Source organism: Drosophila suzukii, chromosome 2R (genome assembly GCF_043229965.1).
Source record: "Drosophila suzukii chromosome 2R, CBGP_Dsuzu_IsoJpt1.0, whole genome shotgun sequence".
NCBI lineage: Eukaryota > Metazoa > Arthropoda > Insecta > Diptera > Drosophilidae > Drosophila > Drosophila suzukii.
In genome coordinates, this window is record NC_092081.1 from 11,051,626 (window position 1) to 11,076,755 (window position 25,130).

Below are 25,130 nucleotides of genomic sequence, written 5' to 3' on the forward strand. Positions count from 1 at the left end.
ACATAACAAACACCCATCTCTAACTGCCTTGATCCTAAGCACTGATGGCTGCGTACACAGATGATCTTCTTGCAGATCTGATCGTCAAGTCTAAACACAGGGGATAAGATTGAGGAGCGGATCCGATCAGGTTAACCAGTAGCTGCGATCAGTTGGACACAGTGGAGCTACTCAATTTGCCGGCCTTGCCAATGGCTGATGTACGCCGGTTATTCCATTTACCGATTCTCGATTCCCGACTCGTGATCGTCGCGATCTTCGATCTTCGAACAGCCTCCACTCATCATCAGTTGACTGGGATCTCAGATCGTCGATTGCCGATTGCCGATTGTCGTTGGCCTGTTGCCGGTTTCATTGCGATTTATGTGCGTAATAATTGTGACAATCACAACAAATGCGAATCCTACTTCGGAGTCGCTGACAATCGATGATAATGACGATGCTGATGATCGCAGGAGGCAGCTTTATGATCACTTTTGTCATCATTACTGCCCTGGTGGCCAATTCGAGTTCATCTCGGGTAATTAAATTGCATTTCCCAGTGAATTTATGCGTCTTGAGGGGAAAGCTTGAAGGAATTTATTGTAGTGAAATAAATTTGCCAAAGTAGGCTTGTGGGTAAACTGATAAATCAGCTTAATAAATGGGAAATGGTTACAAAAAAAAATTAAAAGTAACTTTTACTAATTCTTCATTTTTGATTAGATACAGTCATGCCTTAATTGGATATTGGGATCAATCGAGACATCAATAAATACAATTTATTGCCAAATCCCCCCGATAAATCCTGTTAACACTGGGTGATATCGTGTTATGAACCGATCCATTAGCGACAAATTATGGCACTCCACTCGGCTTCACTCAACCTCAAAAGATACGCAAACTTGGTGTGCGTGGAAACTCAATTGGTCGAGTTCGAGATCGAGATCGGTTAAACTGCTTCAATTGCTTCGGGGCGCACTCGCACATAGCCACCGATTTAGTTTTATTTTTGGTTTTTTTTTTTTACAACGTCGAAAAAAAATGTGTAAAAATAAAAGAAACAGTGTCAATAAGATTGATGGCTCGGAGCTCTAGCCAGTGCCAGCTGACGAGTGTCCACCACGAGCTCATAGATAGCTGCCTGCATTCAAAACTGGCTCGGAGTGAGAACGAGTATCTGTGCGTCAGAGTATCTGAGTATCTGAGTGTATCGTTGTATCTGGGCATCCGTGTGCGGCTGTGCGCCACTTAAGTTCGGTGTCAGTCAGCTAGCGGGGTCTTGAAGACCCGACTTTCGGAGGGAATGGGGGGGATGGATCGCACGATGATGTGGGGACCACACACATTGCAAATGTTGATTGCCGACTTGACTGACACTTTTTGATAAGTTGATTAAAACGTATTTCTGTCTGAGATACATATTCTGCCGCTTTCGAGTGCATTGACATTGAGTCGCTCTGATTGAGAGTGAGCAAAGGAATGAATGGGCTCTGGAATTCGTAATCTCTGTGAGTCATTACCGATCACGGTCAATTACGATCTCGGCATCGGCCACTCTTGGCCAAATCCCACATTTCCCAGAATAACAACGACTTGAGGCGGCAATTAACGCGCTCGCGTTTAAAATCGCCAGGCAAACGCGCCACGAAATTGCTTAATTAGAAACACAAAAATGGGTTCACAAAACTCGACTTCATCTCGATTAATTTGTTGATCTTTTACGTTTTTGCGTTTACCTCAACTCTACGAATTTGTTATTTAATTGTCTGCGGGTCGCGAGGGCCTTCAACATCGATTAATTGTCCAACAACAGCGAACAACTATTTCGATACCATTTTGATTCGAAACCGATCGGGCAGCGATTTAATTGCCATTTTAAAGGTTAAATTATTTTGTAGCGTTTGCCCACATTTGGTATTGATTAATTGCAATTGACTCTATGCCAAAATTGGCTACTGGTATCCGATCCGACGTTCTGATTTGATTCGACACGAAATCGAAACTGAATTCGCAGTTGAGAAACGAAATCGAAACCACAATGGAATGTGGATTAAAAACTGTAGGGTATTTATGTGCAGTTATTGTGGGTACATTGAGTGACAGTTGTCGGAAATATGCTAAAAGTTTCGGTATTGAGAACAGGGAAATATTAAAAAAAAAATACCTTTCAATTATAAGCTCTTTTTAAAACTTTAAGTTTCTTTTTAGGAAGAAATATAGTCCCATCCTAAAGAAATTCCTTCAGACATAATATAATTTAATTTAATTTTTATATGAAATAACGTTTCATTAAAATGAAATACCTATTTCCGAAGAGATTTATTCAGGATTGGACTGTATTATTATATTACCTTCTCTTGAACTTCACTGTACTTACATCAATTATAGGGGGCACACAATCTTATTGACTGTTAAATTAGACCGAAACCCCAGGAATGACAAAAAACAAGAAATCGATTGGATCGACCAGATCCCAATTCAATCAGAAGAATGTTCTCCATTAACAAGTTGTCCCCAGAGCCACTTCTTTATCCCCATGCAGCCGCAAAACATCTGCTGGATGTGTCCGGCCTTGCCTTGATTTCAACATCTGTGGGGACCAGCAAATATTTGCATTTAAACATCGTAATCATATTTTCAACTCATATGCTTTATTATTCGCAGTTAGTTTTTCTGTCAATTTGGATGATGATTGAACTGCCGGTGATTGAAACATTTCATTACCGAGGCCGTTGTTTCATTTTTAGTGGCCTGGATTTAAATAATTGGATATGCGTGTGGTAGAGTCCAAGAGATTTGGGTTCCAACTGACGACGTTCAATCTGCATTCGAGTTGACGTTGATTTTAGTTCCTGTCCGATTTCCTCTGGCGCCTGATCCACCGATCGCTCTTCGCAGGGGATCCGCACTGCAGCTGCCTGGGTTTTTGGGTACTCGTACTCCAAAACATCCACCTTGGGGTTACTTCTGCGGTTAATTTCTGCCTGACTAAACGATTTGCCATTCATTTGCAAGGCAGAAACCCCTTGCGGTTGTTCAGTTGCACAACTCTTGAAATAACAACCGAAAGAGGCACAAATTTATGGTATTTTAATATTGATTTGCAAGTTAAGCGATTGCGCTCTGTTCTGTGGTCGGGATGGTTCATTAGGGCATTTTGCGGTCGAAGTGGGGATTTAGATGAGGTTGGGGTCTGTTTTCACATAATTTGGGGTATTTTACTGGCAATTATTGGACTCATTTTATTAAAAAGTGAAAAACGTAAATGGAAATGCTGGTAGCCTACTTAATATGGTAAGGTTTTCAATGACTAAGCTTCTTAAATAGATTTTAGAATACTAAATTCCTTTATTTAGCTTCCTAAGACTTAGGATAGGCTTATTTTCTTCACAACATGTAAACACCCCATCTTTTCATCTGTTGGTTAGGTTAGTTTGGTTAACTAATTATCTATAAATTCTAGACCTTACCATCGCATTCTTAAAAGTTCGGAATAATGGTGGTTAACCCAAATATCAACATTTTTCTCCATATCTGCGTTATAATATCGTTTTGACTAACTTTGCTTAAGTAATTATCACTTCAAGTTTTCCACATGATCGATGACAGATGTCTCGTTTCCTCTTAACTCGCAGCTCTATTTTCTGTCTCTTTTGTAGGCCTATGATGTCAGGGTCCAGTAATAGACCATATCATATCATACCATTCCATGGCTTCCATTCCTTTCGGGTTCGTTTGCCACTTGGTCTATAAGTTTTGTAGTGGCCATTGGCTTAGCGGCTGTTGTTATTGTCGTTGGTGGTTTTTAAATGTTTTTTACCATTCGGTGGTTGATGTTTTTGTTGTGGGACAACACTTGTTTTCATTTAATGTCTTTTTAATGGGCAACGGCATGTTTGGTTTTCATGTTTATTTTTGTTGCGTTTTCCTTTATTGAAATGCGAAATGATAAAGCCAGAGGCCAACAAAAATGCATTTTTTACTCCTAAAATATTTATTTAATTTTATTCTTACTCATTTTTAAACGTTGTTTGTTTGTTTGTTCAAGTTGTGTTTTTCGAGATAATGATGTTGTTGCGTTGTTGCAGTTGTTGTTGTCGTGTTTGTGTCGTGTGTCGTGATCGCACCCAAACAGGCCAAGACACCCTCTTACCACCTCACCTTTTTGGCCAAGACGAACGGCTTCAGGTGCTTCGGGTTCTCTTTTTTTTTGTTTTGGTAGCTGCTCTTTGACAAACGCGTTTGTTGTGTGTGTGTGTCTGTGTGTGTTGGCCATGTTTTCCTCATTGGAGCAATTATTATTTATTATTGTTGTTGCCACTGCTACCGCCACTGATGTTGAGCAGGTGAGCAGGTGTTAATTGTCAGAGTTGAGTTCGCTTTTGGCTCGCCATCTCTGTCTTCATTCACTCGTTCTGTCTCTTTTGGGCCTCTTTATTTCATATTTGGGGTGCTGCCACTTGTTTCTTGAAGGTGAATTGAGTTGCTTCAAGAGCTTCTAGCGCTTAAAATTTAGTTCAGAATATGAGAAATACCACTATTGCATCTCTAGCTATTCGAAAAATAAAATATTTTATCATCTTTCTTAAATGTGCATATAATAGGTGAATAGGTAATAAAAGTTTACAGGACAAACCTAAATTTGATACATTTCAAAAAATTACTACATAGTTAGTAAAGCTAAAAAACCTGTGAATTAAATTAAGGAAATATTAAAATAATAATATTAGCTTAAAAGCTTAAATTAGGTAAGTCCTCATACTTTAAGATCTTAAATATTCCATGTCAGATTTAGGTTTAATATTTTTTTGAATATTATTTTTAAAACTAATGATATGATATAGGGTGCTTTAATAGGTGAATAGTGCTTAAATCGCTATAATAAATCAAAGTATCAATTTAATTTGATTTGAACTTATTTGATAATTAAATAAACTTGTATTTTCTAACGAATGTTACAAATTCTACTACTTTTTACTAACTTACCATGATATGATATGGGGTGCTTTAATAAGGGAATAAAGCTTTAAAGAAATATTTTCATTTTATTACTTTAGTGTTATTTTAAAAGTTTTAATCAAGTTAAATACTCATTTTATTAAATTCCTATTCAGTTTCAAACATTTTTTAAGTTACTAAATTAAGTTTAGTAATATAGGGAGTTATGTGTGTTGATCTCTATCCTTCTTTTAAATGTGTACCATGCCCGAAGTACATATATTACCTGCTCGACTTTCCCGACAAGCTCCCCTACTCATCCAGCCCCATTTCCCCCCATCCAAGTGATCATCGCAACGACCTTCTGGTTCAATTAACTCGCATCGGGGAACTTGTTATGGCCCCTCGTTATATCCCTCTCTTGGAATCCGATTCCCCCAGCAAGCACAATAAACGATGTGTCCGAACAGAACTTAACCGCAAAACGATTACAAATGGTGAATAATGTAAAATCCATCAACTGCAAATCAGGCGAGTGAGCTGCTGCCTGACAGTTTGTTTGTGTGTCTAAAGCGGCCCGAAGAATCCGGGGATTTCGGGAGGGGGGTTGTACGAATGGTAGTTTGTAGAGGATCCACCGGGTCCACGATCGTTGGCATGTGGCAAAGGCTGAAAACTGGAAACGAGACAGTCCGTAGCGCACACACAAAATGCCCATTTGATGGACCAAGGTAAATGGAAATTGCTGCACTGGGGAAATAAACAAAGAAAAGCCAAGACAGACAACTGAAAAGGGGGAGTGGGTGGGGCGGAAAACTGGCAAATATTTGCGCTCCATTGAAAATGCGGTTAGACTCGGTGGAACCACTCCCCCCCCCCCCCTCCCTCTTGGCTGCTAAATTGTGGGCGGTGAAAGCTGCGTAAGGCGGAACTAACTGTTGTAAATTTGTTGACATTAGCCGGTCGCATTTACATGTGCATTATATACGGTATACTTAGTACTCATGGCTACCGCAACAAAATGAGTTATTTTCCACTTTGCCAATGGCAGCCCGCAGACTTGTCATTAAAAATCCATTAACTATAGTAGCCAACTGTTGTCGAAGGAGTTTTGTGGTTCGATCCGAGTGTTTTTTTTTTTGGGGGCAGGTCATATGTATGTGACTACTGGCAGACGGGCAGACAGCAGGCGGTTAACACTGAGAGAAATTGGCGAAACGAAAACGAAAGTAGCGGCAAAGTTGGGGCGTTATTTGGGTTAAGTTATTTACGGGTGGTTTGCAGCAGAAAGGGAAAGCCTTGAAGGGGTTTAGGTCAAATAATACAGATTTCTGATTTTATTTTACCTTAAAGCAATCAAATTTACTGAGCTTAAGGTAGAACTTAAGCGTTATATGAACTTATTCATCTTAGTTGCTCTGAGATACTTTTAAGAAGACCACCCATAAATCGTAGTACCCACACAGAATGTTAATGATCTAGTCCGAACAAGACTTAATGGAATACTTTGGTGACAATCGACAAATGGCACTTTTCTGTAGTGTAATTTACGAGTATGTCTCTGTCACGCCTGGCACATGACTCACTTGGATCTCGCAATGCGTAGCTAAATCTTCCATCTCCATTTCCATCTGGCAGCCCCCAAAAAGCCCGCAGACCACACACACAGATTCGAATAGGAAGCGGGAAGATCGGAAGAGATTTCATTGTAAGCTATTAAAGTGGAGAAAAGCGTGTGTGCATTTTTAAGCCAAACCATTCCGTTTCAAGCAACCAACCATTCATCCATCTATCCATCCATCCAACCATCTGGCCACCCACATTGCCAAAGGGATAAAGAAGAAGTAGTACCCCTTCAAAGAGGCCGACATGTCAAAGATTTGCAAAAATATTTCACAACATGAGAAATGCGATGCAGCAAGATGTCAACCGAATGCGCAAAACACTTAAAGATGCAGTTTTCCCCCTAAAAGATCCACATGGAATGGGGGGCATAAATCACACTGTTCGACGGAGTGGGCGGGGGCTATAGCTGGGTGGTATTGTACGTAAGGGGTTAATGCGTGCGCGATGTCTGGACTCCTTACAACCAATTAACCAGCCAAGATTTCCATTGCGCACACACAAATCAATCGAAATCGAAAAGAAAACAAAATCGTAATCGATGCAGCAAAATACCAGAGACCAGGGAACAAAGGGGCAGTGTGGGGGAGAAGTATTTGGAGAGGGGGCGCCACACAGACTTAATTAAGTCATCAACCAGAAGGCAGGCTAATTGGAGATCTGCGCCGCGATCGCAGCATCCAACGGATACCAGAACCACAGATACGGAGATTCAGGAAGAGGGTCTCTGGACTGGATGGCGGGATTGTGGCAGGGATTGGGGTATTCCTCGGGATCGGAGGGGTGGGGGGGACATCGAGCCAGATCAGTGACCACGAGACGCACCCGCAACTCGAAGGCGGCGGCGCACACAAGAACCACATGATGAACAGCCAAGGAGATGATCATCATTATGGGTTTCATTTGAGGCACTGAAAATTAAGCAGGGTTAAAGCAAGGATATGTTGAAATATGATATATGATATATATAGGGTTACAAAAAGTGATACAAAATAACAGAGAACTATAGAACTTTTAGGCTATTTAAGGTCAATTATAATACAATCTTGTGAGGGATGTAAAAACTGTTTAAAAGGGAACTCATCTAAAAATGCTTTGTTCAGTATCAAGAAATCTCTATTATCAAATAGATATAATATTAAAACGCCTCGTAATGGTAAAAACATTCAATTTAGATAAAGAAATCCCACAAAAAAGGTTATAAGCCTAAAAATAATCAAAAGTTGTATATCTTTTTCATTTCACATACTTTTCTCTCGGTGCACTTCTCGATGATTCAGTAAATCAACGAAGACCACACACATGTGTGTGTGTGCCCTTGTATCTGTGTGTCCACCTAGGAGTTCCCCACAATCGCGCTCTCGGCCGCTCTCTCCAGAGATTTGAGATGGAATGACTCACGGATCGAACTTTAAGGCAGGCAGCTTTTTTGGCAAGCCGAAGAAGACGGCAACAATGAGGAAAGCGGAGCAGCAGCGGCAGCGGCAGCGGACCACCTAGCAAGATGGTCCAATCCCATTTCCATTCCCAGGCTGCCTTTAGGGTGGTCCAAAACTGAACTCTGCATCTTCGCCGCTCCTGCAGGCGGCTCTTAACGAAGAGGGCTCTCCCCTAACACTCGACGACATAATCTGGGGACAGGCCGAAAGACGAGACACTTTTTGCGGTCATCCTGGCCTGTCTTCAGTCGTGTAAAGATTAGTTACACTAGATGACAAAAAAGTACTTGCTTACTAACGGGAACATAAAAATATTTAGGTGGCTACAAATTTTTGTATTGTTAAACTAGGGGCTCATAAGCTTTGACTTACTCCCCTTAGAAAATCCTTTTCTTTCTTATTTTAAACTTAACTACCATGTCACTGTTAAAAGAACTATCTTTCTAAAGAATCATTGTATCATTTCGAATGGAACTGTAAGTATTGTTGGATATTTTGACATACTTTGATATATTTTTGTGGTTTAATAATTTTGAAACCGAGTTTTATAAGTACTATATCTCAAAACTTAGGACGTGTCTGTCTAGTGTAATTCACCTGATTCCGATAGTCGCCTGCTGTTGTTGTTTTTGTCTCCTTGCTTATCTACAATGTTTTTACATTGATTCGGGATTACCGGCTTTTCCAAGCCCCTCGTACCCCCCCTCCCATTTGCCCACATTTGCATACCGTAAATGTAGCATTGACATTTTTATTAAGCGACTAGTTGGTTAATGCTGTTAACCCACGAAAGCCAACGGAGCCTGACCACACACCACTCTCATACGCACACCAATAAACTGGCAAGTGAATTATTTACCCTCAATTGCAATTACAAAACACCGATAGGCATCTGGTTCTCGCAGAAGAATTTGCATTTGGGGAATTAAGTAACGCGCGCGAGTTTAACTCTTCCGTACCCCCGTTCTTTTTCCAAGGGTCCTACCCTCTCTTCCGCTCTCTTCGCATATAATTAAGCCGTGGAAGCCTGGAATTGCGAGCATGAGCTGCGTCGACAGCGGCAGAGGCAGAAGCAGCGACTGCGCAGCTGCACTTGGGTGGTCCCCTTTGCTCTCTTGTCAAAATGTGTGGTCTTTATTAATAACAGCAGCAACAACAACAAGGGGGAGTGAGGGGGCTGGGGGGCCAAGTTTCGCTGTCGCCAATACAAAACGGATGTGTTATTGCTGCCTTCGAACTTGTTGCATGCGAGATCCGCGAGAGAGCCAAAGTTGCAGAGAGTTGGGGGACGGGACTCTCCCTTTTGCTCCTTTGATTTCTTCCGCAGAAGCTGCAAATTAAAACATTCCTCTCCGCTCTCTTGCGCTCGCGATTCTTTGTTTGCTTTGCTGATGACGATCATTTCGCATTAAGTTTAATTTAAGTTGAAATTAGTTCGTTAATGAACTCATCAGCTACAGTTTTTGACTTTTGTTTATGGGCGCAGACTTATGGGGGATATATGAATACCCTTTGTTTTGGGGAAGAGGGTATATGCGTTATAAAATGTGTCTATAAATCCGCGTTTTCAAAAAATAAGTTACTTCAAACAGGCTTACTATATTTTAACAACATATAATAATGTTATAAATATTTGGATTTATATTTTTTGACCTGTTTCTTAATTTGGAATAGAAATTTTAAAAATTATGTTTTCAGTTTGCAAATTATTAAGACTAGATACCTTAAATTTAAAAGGATCTTCAATGAATTCTGTTTTTTTCCATGTATTTATGTACCAATCCCAATCCCTTCCTTTCTGTTGGCCTAATCTTAATGAGTTAATTAAGGAAGGTAAAAACATTGCAGCCACACAAAACAGACAGCTAACATGAGGATAAATAAAAACAGCATTTAAGAAAAAGAAGAAGCGCGTTCGGAAGACAAGAGCATCTTTACGGAAGATTTAAATAAACTTTGTTGCAGCTGCATCAGACGGAAGGAGAATGGTATGGTAGGCCCGGCAGCAGATGATGAATCAACTAGCCCCCGACTCATATGAAATATTCTAGCACGCGTGCAAGTAATTAAGCCCACAGAGATGAGACATCTTTTCGTATCTCACACACATAGATCTCCGATATCGTTATCGAACATGTTCATCTTGCACGCTCGGCGGCGAAGAATTGTGGCAGAGAAGAGAGGCGAGAAGAGGGACCTGAAGACGCGACTGCAGCTGAGGAGAAAGTATGAGGTTGGGTTTTTTGTTAGTCGGTGCCTTAATGACATGCTAATGACTCCAAATGAGTTGACTTTAATGTAATTGAACAATTAACTAAGATAAGGATGCGGTCGTTGAGTTCGATTCGGGGAGGTCAGGGGAGAGTCCGGGTGAAGAAACAGAGGATGTGGAGAAAGGTGCTTGAGGTTTTGTTTAATTTTTTATGGGCCTCAAAAGTAGGTAGGGCGGATAGAGATTTCCTTTTGAAATTTGAGTACTGTGAAAAAAAAGTTTTTGTTTATTTTTAGAAATTTTGCTCTTAGGAAATGTTAAAAAAAGAAATTGATCACATATTTGAAATGTAGTACCAGTCTAAAAGCGTATTTCAGGGTAAAAATAAGTGTATACTAATAAGTTAACAAGTTTCCCAGCTAAACTTTCCAATCCGAAACCGCTCTCATCAAAACATCCACATTCGATTGTGCTAATTTCTTTATACAAGTATCATCGCAAGCGGATCGAACCATCCGCTGGGGTTTCTTCGCACCCTCCTGGAGACTTGGGCCCCTATATCATTGCTTATGCAGCACATGAAGCTGCGGAAAACAAATTTACTTGCATGCCACAGATTCAGCTGGAAGCTGCCCCAGCCTTTAGCTTAATTGCGTGCATAAATTGTTTCAATTTCAATAAAAAAGCCAACTCACTGCGAAACAAAAGCAGAACAACAATGTTGCACAACTGGCCTGGCCGGAGAGTATCAATCAATGTGAGAAAACTCAGCCGGGCGGTTGTTTGGTTGCATTTTTAGTTTGTGTAATTAATATTCTGTGCACTCACATCACAGATACAGATACATATACAGATTTGCCCAGCTACCGCTACAAATACTTGGTCGCAGATACAGATACAATCGTGTTAACAAGCCCAACAACAATTGACATCTGCTGCCTGCCACTGTCGTCTGGTTTCGTTTTCTGTCTTTTCCTCTCGACTCCTGACTAATGGCATAGAATTTGCCAAGTTTGAATAATGAATGTGTTCTTTATAGAGCGTATGTTATAGTGCACCAGATACTAGATACTAGATCAACCTGCCGCACGCCTAATGCCCGACATTTTCGACAAACGCTTTGTAATTGAAATGTAAATTGAGGCCCGGGCTTAATTGATATGCTCGTCCCCCACTTTGCGGCGATTGTGTTCAATTTGCATCTCACTAAATTAATTTTATCCCAGGAATACATCATGAGTTGACGGTTTTCAAGGGGTTGCTACTGGATGGTTCTCCAACTTGGGGGTGATTTAGGCGTTGTATAATTTCTATGAAAAGCTTTGACACGGTTCAGCGATTACGATTGCGTTAAGGGTTATTGTCGGGTTTTTGATTGACAAAGTTTGACAAATAATAAATGCTGTGAAAAATGTTGCTTATTCCATTACATACATTGTAATCCCAAGGTTTCTCGAAAACGTTCTCTATATGATCTCAGAAAAATGCAGACTAATTGCTCATGTCATGATCTACTGAAACTCTCGAGGAACATTTTTGTATTATTTTTATCTGTAACATGGAAACCACTTTTTTTTTTGTTATCTCCGCCCACCGAAGTACTAACAAATTTAATTAAATTTTCGATTCCCCGGATCCCGGCCCCTCGGAGTCAATCCATTCCACTTAATAATTGAGTGTGGTTGCTGCCGAAGGGTGGTGACTGGTGGGTGTACAAGTGCTTAAACAAGCTTACAGGCAGCAAATTCAATAAGCCCGGATCCAATAAAATCCACCCCTCAGACGGCGGCCAGCACTCCATCATCGCCTCCCCAACTCCCAGGGAAATTGTTTGAGTGCGGCTTATCTTGTCGACACACTCGTGGGTGGTTTTTCCAGGGCTTTTCCCTCACAAAGATGGGGGGAGTTGACAAAATGTGGCTTATGATTAGCGTGAAAAATAAACAAGGGTCCCCTGACTGACTCTTTGTTTTCCGCTTATTTGTGGTTTGTCATCTTGCTCGGCTAAATATTCATGCGTATGCACAACCCTCTTTCGAGTGGGGGTGGAAACTCTGCCATTTTTTTTCGGGGGGGCGTTGCCAGCGGAAAAGTTGAAAAGCAGAAAACTTGTTGGCCAAAATCGTCAACTCGAGGCTAATAACTCATTTAAAAAGAGTGGCTGACAATGTTGTTGCAGCTGCTGCAGCTGTTGCAACAAACAGCAAACAGCAACAGCAAAACACTGGCCCCCAGAGCAAAATAACTTAATTTCATAAATGGCCACGGAGAGTCGCCAAAGTGGAAAACGGCTTTTAGCCGGCTGAAAAATTTAGCTGCCATGTTTGACTCTGAATCCAGTCGACTGATTGACGTTGCCAGTAAGCAATCAGCCATGCAATAGTGTTTTTCTCTTTGGTTTTTTTTTTTTTTGTTGTGTTGTGTCCGCGCTATTAACTTGGCCAATTCGTGTGCTTAATTATGCTTGCAACGCCGGCGTTTTTCCTCTAACGTTCTTCTTTTCATATGCTAAAATTGCCTTCTGTCTGCCGGTGTTTTGGCTTTTCTGGCATGCAACATTTGCATTGATTGTCGGCTCTTTCGTCTAACCAAATTGCCGCCAGTCAGCCAACTGTGGTTTATGGAAATTATAATGGTGACATTTTCATTCCATGGCTAATTGGGGCTGCAAGATTTTCGGGCCAAAAGACTTGAAGTCCGGGTCGCGACAAGTGAGTTATTAAACGGCGCTCAACGAGGCGTATGAGTAATGCCAAATTGTTGGCCATTTCAATAAAGTGTTTGCTTGGCATGGGGAAATAATAGTGGAATAAAACCAATAACAATATTTTTTTGGTTTTACACACATGCTGACATAACCTGTAGGTAATAATTGATAGATAAATAACCAATTTAACATTGGAAATGATTTTATCAACTGTTAATTCAAAACAAACAAAGTCAAAGACAATTATCTTCTTGCAATTTAATGAGTGAGAATTAAAAGTTAAATACAAAGGGAAATTTACAAAGTAGTTGCTGTGGTTGTTTAAGAAAAAATCGATTATGTATAGGAAAAATAAATAATACAACTAAGAAAGTTAAAATGTTAATTAAATTTTGCAAAATACTTTTATCGGAACATTTTGTGCTACCCATAGCCTTATGTATACCTTATCTCAATGCCCACACCCACTTAACTTGATTCGCTCTTTCCCTCATCCATTCAATCACTTCGAAATCCAATTCGATTGAAAGTTTGCTGGCAAATTGCGCAAAACAACAGCAAACAAAAGTCAAAAGCGAGAAGTAAGTGAATTGAATGCAGCCGAGGAGTCGACAAATCGAATCGGAAATTGAGAATCTGCAGCAGACAAGCTGGGCACAAATAAACAAACAATCGTAGAACTCCCCCACAAACGCAGATACGGACACACAGATACGAACGGATACGGATACAGATACAGATACAGATACTTTTGCCACCCCCTTCCCAACCCGTCGACGACTATCAAAAGCTCGTGTATGGAAGCTGTCAGCTCGAGTTGAATTTAATTAAATCCTTCATGTCGGCGTGTCTGTTAAAAATAGACAAATGACAGTTTCCTCTTCACGGGAAAAAGGGAAAATCGAGGAAGGATGTGTAAACTGCAGGCAGACAGGGATTAGCGGGGGCCGTGGGGTCCTCGGCGGAGGATAAGGGCCAAGTGCAGCTCCGATGACAGTTGAAATTGAAGCACAGATTACGACAAAAAGCTGAAATTGAATTGAAATTTGTTTTGCCCGTTCTCAGCTCCTTCTTCTTACCATAATTACTTAATTAAAAGCGCCGCACAAACAACAAACACGCAAAATCGGGGCCAACGAAGGGATAATAGTAATTAAAAGTCGCCAGATCGAAGCGTGAGAATTTTAACAAAAACTCTGAGATCCTGGGGTTGTCGCTGAAACAACATCGAGAGCATATCGATAGGGTCCCCGCTACTGAAACTGAATGAAAACCATCCGATCCGACCCTGAGCTGGTTTGTTTACTTTTTTATACTCTCACAAAGTTGGGGTTAGTTGGGACTATCAGGGGAGGTTGATAATACTTATAGGACAATAATATACTAGATTGGATTGTAATGATTTTCGATATGGTAACATCTGTATAAAGGCACTACAGAATTAGAAATTCCAACTTCGTTTGGGGAGTATGATAGTTTAGTATTCTGTTTCTAGAATATATTTTATCGTTATAATATTTATATCCATCTAATTTTTTTAAAGAATTAGTTCAACTGATTTAGATTCCTTAATCAAAGAGTATTTTGAGATGGCTTGTACTGCCTTCTTTATAAAGCACAACAGTTCCCCCAGCTTGGCTCCTGGAAATTGTCAAGATGCCAGAAGACGCTTCCCCGTCGATTGAGCCGGCAGTCGATCCCAGAGTCTTCTATGCGGCGTCTTCTGGCGCCAGCTGCTTCCTCTCCCTGTCTCGCCATCTCCTTTTCTCCCTCACACTCTATAGCGTATCAGACAACCTGCTGACGTCATAAAAACTTTGATAACTTAATTAAGAACAGAAAGAGAAGCAGCAGCAGCATCCCCAATCAATTCAGGTTCAGAATTCCTGTGCTACGGTTCCCCTTAGTTTTATTTTTAAACAAAAAAAGAAACCGAAACTGATATCAATACTGTCTTCCCGAGTTCAAAGCCAAGGAATGCGGTAGGTAAACTAAGCCAAATTAAAAGTGATCGCATCATTTTATCGATAATTTATCAAAGCCGAAAAACCCAGTGGCGAATACTCTTTATTCGGACAAGGGCTTGGGTATGGGGCCCCATAATAAAGTTCTGGGGGGGGGGGGGGGGGGGAAGAGAGAAGAGCGACCTTTGGAGACCATGCGAATCGGTCGACGTGTGTGGTCCACATGGCGGAATCGGAATCCAAAGCGACGTCGTCTTCGTCGTCTTCGAAATTAGCATAAGAGCCCGATCATGATGACGATGATGATGACGCCGATGATTATGATTATTATGCTGCCCCGGCCGACTGAGAGATCAGCTGCATGGCCGAAAGAGTGAGCGTAAGAGCCAACTCAGAGGCATGGCCAAAAGCCGGGCCATAAATCCACGGCGAACACCACCGCACAGGTGGTCAACTTGGGCGGCTCGCCCTGCTGATATTTAAAACAATCTGTTGTGCTTTTCAATTACTTTATAGTACGTACACGACATACGAACGATCGGCTTTAGCTCTGGCTGGGACTGGCTCTGAGTCTGAGTCTGTGGCTCTGACTCTGGCTTTTTGTCTGCCATAAAAACTGTTTCAGGAGCGGATCTAATCGGTGGAGGGATTCGAGTCTACTAGTCCATTTGATCTTGAAATTACTTCGAGAGGTGATTTCATATTTATAGGGATGTTATTTTTAACAGTTAACATAAATCATTAAAGAGGAAAAACAAGGAGAGATGGAAAATGGATTGTACTTACCTTATAAAAGTAAGTTAAGAATAAAATATTTTAAGCTAAGAAGCAAATCAGTAAGAACAGTCTAACATGTTCTTAAGATATTAAATAATATTTTGGTAAATGCCTAAAATTATTGATATTTCTTCGATTAAGCCCCTTGAATACGCTCCTGTGTTCGAGATCTTGTGCCTGCCCCGTACATTGGCACAAGAAAAAAATATGAAAAGAAAAAATCTTATGAGCTCAGCTGTGCTATTAATTGTTTTATTAAGACATTTCAAGATTTAACATGCCATACACCCTACCACACAAAGTGCAGGGCATTGAAGGCTATGGTAAAAGCTCATTAAAAAATTGCAAGCAAGCTTTGCGATATATAATTAATATGGAACACCAATAAACAAAACAACATTTATTGATAATCCCTTAAAGGTTTCCTTATGTGTTCCTACAATGTATTAAAAGTGAATACAATGTTATAGGCATTACGAATATTAATGTTGATTATACTGTTCTGCAGAGTACTGCATAAGTGCTTCGAACCTGACCAAAAAAGCAGAGATCTGGACCTTCTGTCGGAGCCCTGCATCTGGGATCGAGTGAGTCTCGGGCCGATCTTTTGCCTCACTGCCTTTCCCCATCAGCATCATTAACGTGATCATCATCGCGATTGGGATCGTGATCATGGACCTGAAGACGATCATCGCCGATGAGGCCCTTTTGGTGTGGTCCAGTCCAGTCCGAGTGGTTTGCATCTCGGTGATCCGTGGAAGATTGATGTTAATGTCGGCATCGCCCTGGTGTGAACACACTTATTCGCATATTTGTTTTGCAACCCTGCCATTTGGCCACACACGACGTCGAAGGTCCGATGGGGCTATCGCCGCTAATAGAGCCATAAAGCGAACATTTATTGATCTACAAATTATTTTGGGGGCTGCCGCTGGGGCTGAAACTCCGATTTTTTGGCTGCTTTCGTGGGCAATCTAAATATTCATTAGTGTCTGGGCGGCTTGATTGGTCGGTCGATCGCCTCAGAGATCCGCTGCGTTCTTCGATTTAATTTTATTTTTATAGCCCCCCCTCGAAAAGAAGGCGCTGACTACCGCAACCGACAGCAAAGCAAATAAACAAACACTCTCCCGATACCGATGAGATACCTTTCGTTTCGGGTGGTCCATCGAGATCAGTGGCTCTGATGTGTTCATTAGGGTGAAAGTAACTCCCAGACTCGCCAGACTTTGACTGATCTAATTGGAGAAACTGGAGCTGCGATTGAGACTGAGCTATTCGAGCCGAGAGACTGAGGATTGCGTTAATTGAGAGGCCATAAAAGTGCACTAATTTAGTCGAAATATCCATAGAAGCGTAAAATGTTCACACCTCAATTGCACAAAGCCAAAGCAACGTGTCTATTAAGGCGCGCTAAGCTCAAGATATAGCTACGACTGCAGATACAGATACAGATACTTTGGCCACCCATATCGGTGTCGCCTGTACTTGAGGCCTCCGGCAATCTCAATCTCAGTCTCAGTCTCAATCACAATCCCAATCCCAGTTGCAGTTCCAGGCCACCTGATGCTCAGCACGGCCGGATTGATTACAGTTTCTTAATGAAATTGTTTGCTAATATCAGCGGAAAATGCGGTTTGCAATTTGTCAAACCAGTTGCGGCCGCCTCATGGACCCAATCAATGCTACAAGGTGTAAGCGATATCTCGGGCAGGGTATTAAATCGCTAAAGGTGTGAGAGCGCGTAAAAGGCTGCCTCGGAATTCGCTGGGATCATTGAGGAATCTCCTCAGCGATCATCTCAATCGAACCATATTCAACATTATAGTTATGCGGCTCTCAAATTACTGAGCTATTTTATGGATATTTACGGTTTTAAGATGGATTTTAGATGGGCTATAATAAAATATATGGGAAATGTTTATAAGTTGCTAACGTTAAAAAGCTAAAACATTGGCTTTTTGGGGCAATTGTTTGATTGCAGGGGCCTTAGGTGAACAGATTGAGAAGCGCAGAGGAGGGATCAACGATAGCTATCACAATCGAACCATGTTCAACATTATAGTTATGCGGCTCTCAAATTACTGAGCTATTTAATGGATATTTACGGTTTTAAGAAGGGTTATAATAACATATAAGGGAAATGTTTATTAGTTGTCAACGTTACACTATCGATATAAATATTTACCATAATTATTTTAGTTCTATGACATGACTTCATGTGGATAAAAGCCTGTTTTGCTGATGGGGTAATTATAGTAGTTCCACAGAACTTCAACTTTCCTTCTCTACTTTCATTTGCCGACTTCAAATCGCGTTTGAGGCAACATGTTTTGACACCTCCAACTCGCCCATGGAGCATATTCAATGAAGCTCCCTGCGATGAAAGAACCGCGAGGACAACTTGGCCAATTTCATATGCAAAGCTGGCAAGGGCTATGCAAATTAGCCAGCAGTGGCAGTAAAAAGCAAATAGCAAACGACCGCACTGATAGAGCAATTAAGAAATATGCTTAAAAATATTTCCATGCAGGAGGGAAAATTATGCGATGGAATGTTGTCGCTGGCCTTTGGCGTTTTGAAGTCAGCTAGTTGGTTGTTGGTTGTTGGTTGGCATGGCTATTTTCGAGCTGCGATCGATCGATTGAGCGATAGACAAAACGCTGACGAAGTTTCCAAGCCTATATACGATCATCATCATCATCGGCATCGGCATCGGCATCGGCATCGTTTGTCATCCGGCGATTGCGATTGCGAGTGTCGCGTTGTCCACGTCAATCACTTCAATTAAACGTGCAATCAAACCGATGAGCGACGCGTCGTCATGTCAATATTCATCAGTGTCGCCAAACCGCAGCGTTAATTTGCCTGTCTGCCAGGTTGGTTTTTATGCGTGGGATCCAGCGATCTAGCGATCTCTGATCAGCGATCAACAATCAGAACTGTGGATCCCGAATAACCACCGATCAATCATCGATCGCTTTCACTTTTCACATGTAAATTTCCCCGGCTATGTGTTGTCTTTTATGGCTTATTAATGATCTGGGCTCGAATGTGCGATCATTAGAGACAGATACGAGTTGAGATCGTCTCGAAACAGATCGCTTACATCGAAGCTCGACGATTGAAGCTTATGTGACTGGTTCTCGATCGCCAGACCGGCTCCATCTGTATCTGAATCCCAATCTGTATCTGTATCTCCATATGTATCTGTATCTGTTTCGGTTTCTGGCTCCCCTGTGACGCGATCTCCATGGTCTGTGTGTGGCCCGTTAGTTTGAGATCTTTATAAGTCAATTTCGGTGCTGTTTTGCTGTTTTCTGTTTGCAGTTGCAGTTTGGAGCGTGAGTTACGAGTGTTGTACTGGAATACTCCACCGGATCTTGGGATATTTGACTCCTGCAGAAATCATCATTCCTCGGATTTAATTGCGCACTTTCGGGGAGTTTCATTCATTCGCTCCGCCTAAAAGGTAACTCACCTGGTCGGCCAGATTCCTTTTGTGTGCCCGAACTGCTGCTTTTGGCATTTGCAACTCATGTTAAGCATAAATAAAACAAATGCGTTTATTTTAAACATATGCCCCACTGGCTGAAGAAGCCTGCTTTTTGCCTCGACTCACTCGGTTGCCAAGTTGGGTCATTGAGGCTGCTGATGAAGACATCTTCCCGTTTTTGTTGTCTTTGCCGTCTGTTCCAGCCCGATGTTGTTTTTTGATGAACAAGAATTTATGTGAATGTGCGTCTCTGTTTTTGTTTATTTCTTACTGGCTTAGTGAAGAACAAGGCCAGTGCTTGACTTCTTTTTGCTGGATTTCGGCTAGCGGTTAAAAAGCAATTGTTTGATTGCAGGGGACTTTGGTGAACAGATTGAGAAGCGCAGAGGAGGGATCAAAGTGAGCAAAGCTGCTTGAGAAGCGCGGAGAAGTGCGCATCTAGTGAGGTTAGGTGAGGAAAGAATATAATTTAATGTTAAATTATAAACGACAATTATTTATACACATCTTTTACAAGCTACTTTGATCTGAATATAAACCTTAAATAATAGTCTTAAATTATTCACCCTCCCAATGGTCTTTACTACTTCTCTCAATACTTTACCAACAATGATTGAGTTCATATAATTTTTATTAAAGCCAATTTGAAGTAACCCCCAAAGGAACAACCTCCGGAAACTCCCCCGAAAAACAACTTAGAAACTTTTATTGTGTCAAATTTTCGCAGCGGGGCAATGAAAAATTTAACACGCTATAAATCACAATTTCCCCAAGAGGAGTGGAAAAGCAAAAGATTTGACGCTGGCAATTGTTGCATTGTGAGGCACTTTCTTTTTTTTCCTTTTGCCCAAAAAGGAAAACTGCCAACCCCTTGGCAATGTCCTTGCGACGCTTTGGCATGCAGCTCCGGTTCGCTTATCTCCGCTTGCCAACATGCGTTTTTCTTTAGTGGGTGGGTGCTTTTCTTCGGGGGGCGGAAAAGGTCACCGTGACTTGGATTTTCCTGGCCTCATCGTCTCCCGGCTGTCTGACAGGTTCAAGGTCTGCTTTTCCTGCTCCTGTTTGTTTTGTTTGCCCTTCTGTTGTCGGCTGCGTGTGAAATTTAAAACCATGATAACACCTTACAACAGCCACGCCCACTTGACAGCCCTCCGCCCCTTTTTCTTTACCATACCCACCAATATTTTGGTTTAATTTCGCGCCCGTCGGCAGCTTTGGCATTTTGTTGACAAAATTGATTTGTTCAATTTTTCCAACGATTTAACTTAGGGCATGACTTGGTTGCGTTGCCATTAGTGCCGCTACATTTGTTTTGAAGGTTGTTCTTGGGGGGCGGAGGCGTCCTGGATTAGTGGGCGTGGCCGAGTGGGGTCGCCGGGAATTTTTGCACGTTTCGCCCTCGGAAAGTTTACGCCGAGTCGCGCTGACGTCGAGGAATTTAATCAATTTCCGATATTTTATTGATTCGCGTTAAAAGTAAATTAAATTTTAAATTGTCCCAAGCAGTTTACCCTAAATGTTCTAACCTATACCTTTCTTTCTCTTTCTTTGCAGGTCGAAGTAAGTACAAAACGGAGGAAAACTGCGACTTAGTGAACTGGAAATTCAGAATCGATATGATGGTGTTTAATAGTTCGAAGGAGCTGAATGGGTCGAGGGTTCTTGGTGGAGGTTTAAACCTGAATTATGGCGCTGCAAAAAAACTGATTGCTGAGCTTCTTGGAAATATTACTTATTTATGAGTTTGCAGGTTAAGATAATATAGGTTTTTATATAAATGAAAGAGAGGTCTCACTACTCAGGCTTTTGAGATTGACTTATAATAGTCCCTTGAAATGTTTTCCAAAGTATAATATTTTTGATGCAACAGGAAAAGATTATTTTCTTTAAGAAATGAAAGAAATTATATATTTTTAGTGATAATTAGAATTAAAGCTTATTTTAAAAGACTGTAAAGCTAGCTTTGAATGTGACTGCCACACTTAAAACTTAATAGCTTCAAACAAATTTTCCGCCAAGCCATTTTGCCCGAAAGTCCTTACCCAAGACCCTAGCAAATGCCTTATGATAGATGGAGCTCTTAAATTACAAAATACTTGCCACATATTTTCAGTTTCGTTTCGTTTCGAACATCTTGCGGTCACTTGACTCACTTTGACCAAAATATTCCCATTAGTGAAACCTCATAATCGCTTCATCTCAGCGTTTTCCATTTGCATTTCGGCTACAGTTTTCACAACTATTTCCGAAACGAGCCAAAACTTTGAAACCCCAATTTCGAATAGAATTTTATTTGCTAGTCCTGGGCCCAACTTTCGGCCCAACCCACATTAAGTGAAGCGATTCTTCGCGCCTGTCCGCCCCGAATGCTGTTAATTAAATCCAAGACAACTCAAGTCGTCCCATTTCGGGGGTGTTTTCGGGAAAATCCTTCAGGAAAATTAGCCACAGTCAAAAGTCATTGCGTTGATTACTTTTTGAAAATGACGCGAACAATTTTCCACCCGAAAACTTTAATGGTTTTAGCTGGTGTAAGCTGTGAAGAAAGAGGGGGAAGAATTGGGAAGACGGGGGCTGAAGGACATTACCCCGGACTCGTCTGGACGCATTTAAATGTGAATTAATTGCCGGGCTGCGCTGCATATATGAGGCGCAGGATTTATGTCCGCCCGATGAGTCGGCAGTCGGGCAGGTTGAGTTCTGAAGTCTGAGGTCCAGGTCCAGTCATGTTGGTGCCATTAAGCGCTCCCTGGAATTTTTATGACCTCCGCACTCATCTCATCTCATTGTGTTCTCCATTTCGCAGGTCCACGAGCGCGAAAGCCTAAGAAGCCGTCGACGTCCAGCTCGGCGGCAGGTGGTGGCGGAGGGGGCGGGGGCGTCGAGAAGGGGGAGGCCGCCGATGGGGGCGGGGTGCCCGAGGACAAAAGGCCCCGAACGGCCTTCAGCGGTACGCAGCTGGCCAGACTGAAGGTAAGGCGATTTCCGTATATACCCACCTATATTTCACATAAACACACTTGAGATATAATGATCAAATACAAAGGGAATATTAAATTAGTTCCTAACAAGCTTGTTAAATAAATCAGTTTTACGTACACACCGAATAATAAGTAAGTTGCTAATAAACTTGCTAAATAAATCATTTTAAATAACCATAATTATTCAAATTTTTTTTTATGTGTTCCCTTACAAACGTGGTTATATAAAACACTTTGAGCACTTTAACATTATACTATTGTGTTACCAGGTTTTAAATTGTTATTAAATAATTTTTTATATTTTCTTACAATTTTTGTATGACTCTTTTATATCAGGGAAGTAATTTTGAATTAATATATTTTAAGGTTATATTATCACAATGTGCCCAATGTGGCCCAAGTGGGACGATTAGCTTCTAGTTCCCAACCATACCTACCTTAGATTAGTTTACTATAAACAACAAATTAGCTGCATTATCCTAAAAATATTGTTATATATCATGATCCTAAAAATCCTTTAGAAACAACCTTAACCTTCCACATTTCCCTCTATTTCGCCCCCAGCACGAGTTCAATGAGAATCGGTATCTCACGGAGAAGCGTCGCCAACAGCTGAGTGGAGAATTGGGCCTGAACGAGGCCCAAATCAAGATTTGGTTCCAGAACAAGCGGGCCAAGCTGAAAAAGTCGAGCGGCACCAAGAATCCCCTGGCGCTGCAGTTGATGGCCCAGGGATTATATAACCACTCGACGATACCGCTGACCCGCGAAGAGGAGGAGCTCCAGGAGCTGCAGGAAGCGGCCAGCGCGGCAGCCTCAAAGGAGCCCTGCTAGAAATCTTCTAGGGGGTCTCTAGCAATATCTACGATCTAGTATTTATGGAGTAGCGTGTAAGGCTAGCTTTTAGAAGTTCTTAGCGATTAAGTTGTACAATATTCTAGTCCACCGCACACGCAACCGCTAACAGAATCAGCCGAAGAAATCGCCCGAAGAATTCCCTCCCCCCAAGAAGAAATCCCCCCGGAGAAACGTATCGGTTTGCGTGTGCGTTTTGTATAATAGATTCATAAATTCACAACTAAATAATTTAATAAACATTTAAATTATACACGCCGTGTTGTTGCTGTCGTTATCAAAGAATTTTGCATAATTTTAATTTGATTGCCATATCTGTTTATGGGCCGCGGCCAATCGGCCAATCGTCCAATTGGCCAAGTGGGTGGTCTGTGGTCTCCAACTATAGCGATGTAGATATGTATATATGTATATACACTCGTATTACCATTTTCCGTGGGCGTCGGCATTAATTACTCAATTAGCAATGCGCGGATCAAAAGATTGGGCCAGTGGCCGCAGCAATTGCGGAAATTACATTCGAATTAAATTCATTATGCAAATTGAATTTTAAAACTGCTATCTGTGAGCATAATCACGCCTAATAAACGGCGTCTCGTCTCGATTCCAAGCATTAGCCACATATATTATTAAATTCCCTCCTGCTTCAACGCTTTGTTTTGGCCCCTCTTGTTTTTTTATTTTTTCGTCGGCTCCCTCCTCTAATTTAGCCATTAAATTTGCATACAGTCGTCAAATCCAGGTGTGTGTGCAGGTGAGTGTGTACGAGTGTGTGCGGTTGTGCGAGTCTGCCAACGGCACAAATTGACACCTTGACGGCCGGAGCGGCGTCAAAGCGACGAAAGCGGCGCCCGCAGAGCTTTGGATTGCCTTTGCTCGCACTGAAGTGCAGCGTCAACATCGCGTAGGTGTTAAATGTGTCTGTCATTGCAGGCGGCAGTGGGTTAAGGCGGGAGGGGGTGGCCAGGCGGTACAGTGGATCGCAGGCACGTAACACCTGCAGAAGTTCGAGGGGCCAAACAAAGTTGAGGCCCCAAAAAAAAATAAAAGGTAATGGTCTAAATTGGTAATCAATTAGTATTTTATAATCTTTTTATATTATGATACCGAAAAATACCATTGATATTACTCTTCCAAAGATACAAGAATCCTTTATCATTTTTTAATTTATTTTCCAACAGCAATTAAATTTTTTAAATTGTCTTAATTGGTAATCAATTAGTATTTTATTCTATTTTTATATTAAGATACCGAAAAATACCACTAACATTACTTTTCGAAAGATACAAGAATCTTTTATCATTTTAAAGAAATATTATATTAATATATTTTTCAAGCAACAACTAATTTTTTTAAAATCAGAGAAAGATGGAATCGCTATTAGTATTTTACATATATTGTTTTTATATAATGACACTTTCTATTTTAATTTCCTACGAGCATCATATCATGTCATCATCATAACCACATTTAAATTATTAAGATGCAAATGAAAATACTAATTGAAAGATAAAAATTTATTTTATTTTAAATAAGTCTTAAAATTTGCAAAGTACAATTCTGTAAATTTAAAAAAAAACTTTAAAATATAAAAAAAAACCCCTTTGATGTGAAGGAGACAAAAAAATTTGTTTTTAAGAGAAAAGTTTAAATAATATATTTATTGTTTTTATGATATGGTCTTCAAAGTATACAAGTATGATGTCTTTTGAAATTTTAGTATATGTTACGAAAGAAAAAGAAAGTTAAGATACGAGATATTAGGGTCTTGGTATTAATCTCTTAATCTCTCTCTCTGATTGAAAGATTAATACCAAGGCCCTAATATCTTGTGTCTTAACTTTTCTCTTCTACTATTATCTATTTATTTACCATCTACTACTACTATTATCTCTTTATATGATTCTTTTGGACACAATTACCAAATTCTTCCCTTGCGCAAACCTTTAACATTTGAGCTTGTCTTTTTTTATCGATGAGCAACTAAAATCCATTCCCCAGGCCATAAACAAAATGTATAACAAGTATAGCAAAGTATAGTATTGAGTGTATACCATTATGGAATCTTTAATTTGTGGCTTGGCTTTTGCCTTTGTGCTCGACTGACTGACAGACAAAGCAACAACAAATTCGCCGTCGCCTTCGAAAGCGCGCGC

General features: G+C 40.9%; 2 protein-coding genes across 2 annotated transcripts in view; both read left to right on the forward strand.

The window, feature by feature from the left end:
- LOC136116533 (homeobox protein invected) overlaps positions 1-20,880 on the forward strand; it is a 31,997-nt gene extending 11,117 nt beyond the window's left edge. The window contains exon 2 of the mRNA XM_065863134.2: positions 20,693-20,880. Coding sequence (XP_065719206.2) covers positions 20,693-20,880 — 188 coding nt within the window. The remainder of the gene's footprint in view (positions 1-20,692) is intronic.
- A 425-nt stretch (positions 20,881-21,305) lies between these two features.
- Positions 21,306-23,259, forward strand: LOC108008538 (homeobox protein invected). Its single transcript, XM_065863439.2, has 2 exons — positions 21,306-22,111; positions 22,684-23,259. The coding sequence occupies exons 1-2, from the start codon at positions 21,899-21,901 to the stop codon at positions 22,951-22,953; spliced, it is 483 nt and encodes a 160-aa protein (XP_065719511.2). The 5' UTR covers positions 21,306-21,898; the 3' UTR covers positions 22,954-23,259.
- Positions 23,260-25,130: the final 1,871 nt, after the last annotated feature.

What these genes read in the sequence shown, in the direction of transcription:
- LOC108008538 (XM_065863439.2), top strand. Translation starts at nt 21,899, where the DNA reads ATGACCTCCGCACTCATCTCATCTCATTGTGTTCTCCATTTCGCAGGT. An exon ending in CGCAGCTGGCCAGACTGAAG is followed by an intron (nt 22,112 to 22,683) that starts GTAAGGCGATTT and finishes TTTCGCCCCCAG; the next exon opens with CACGAGTTCAATGAGAATCG.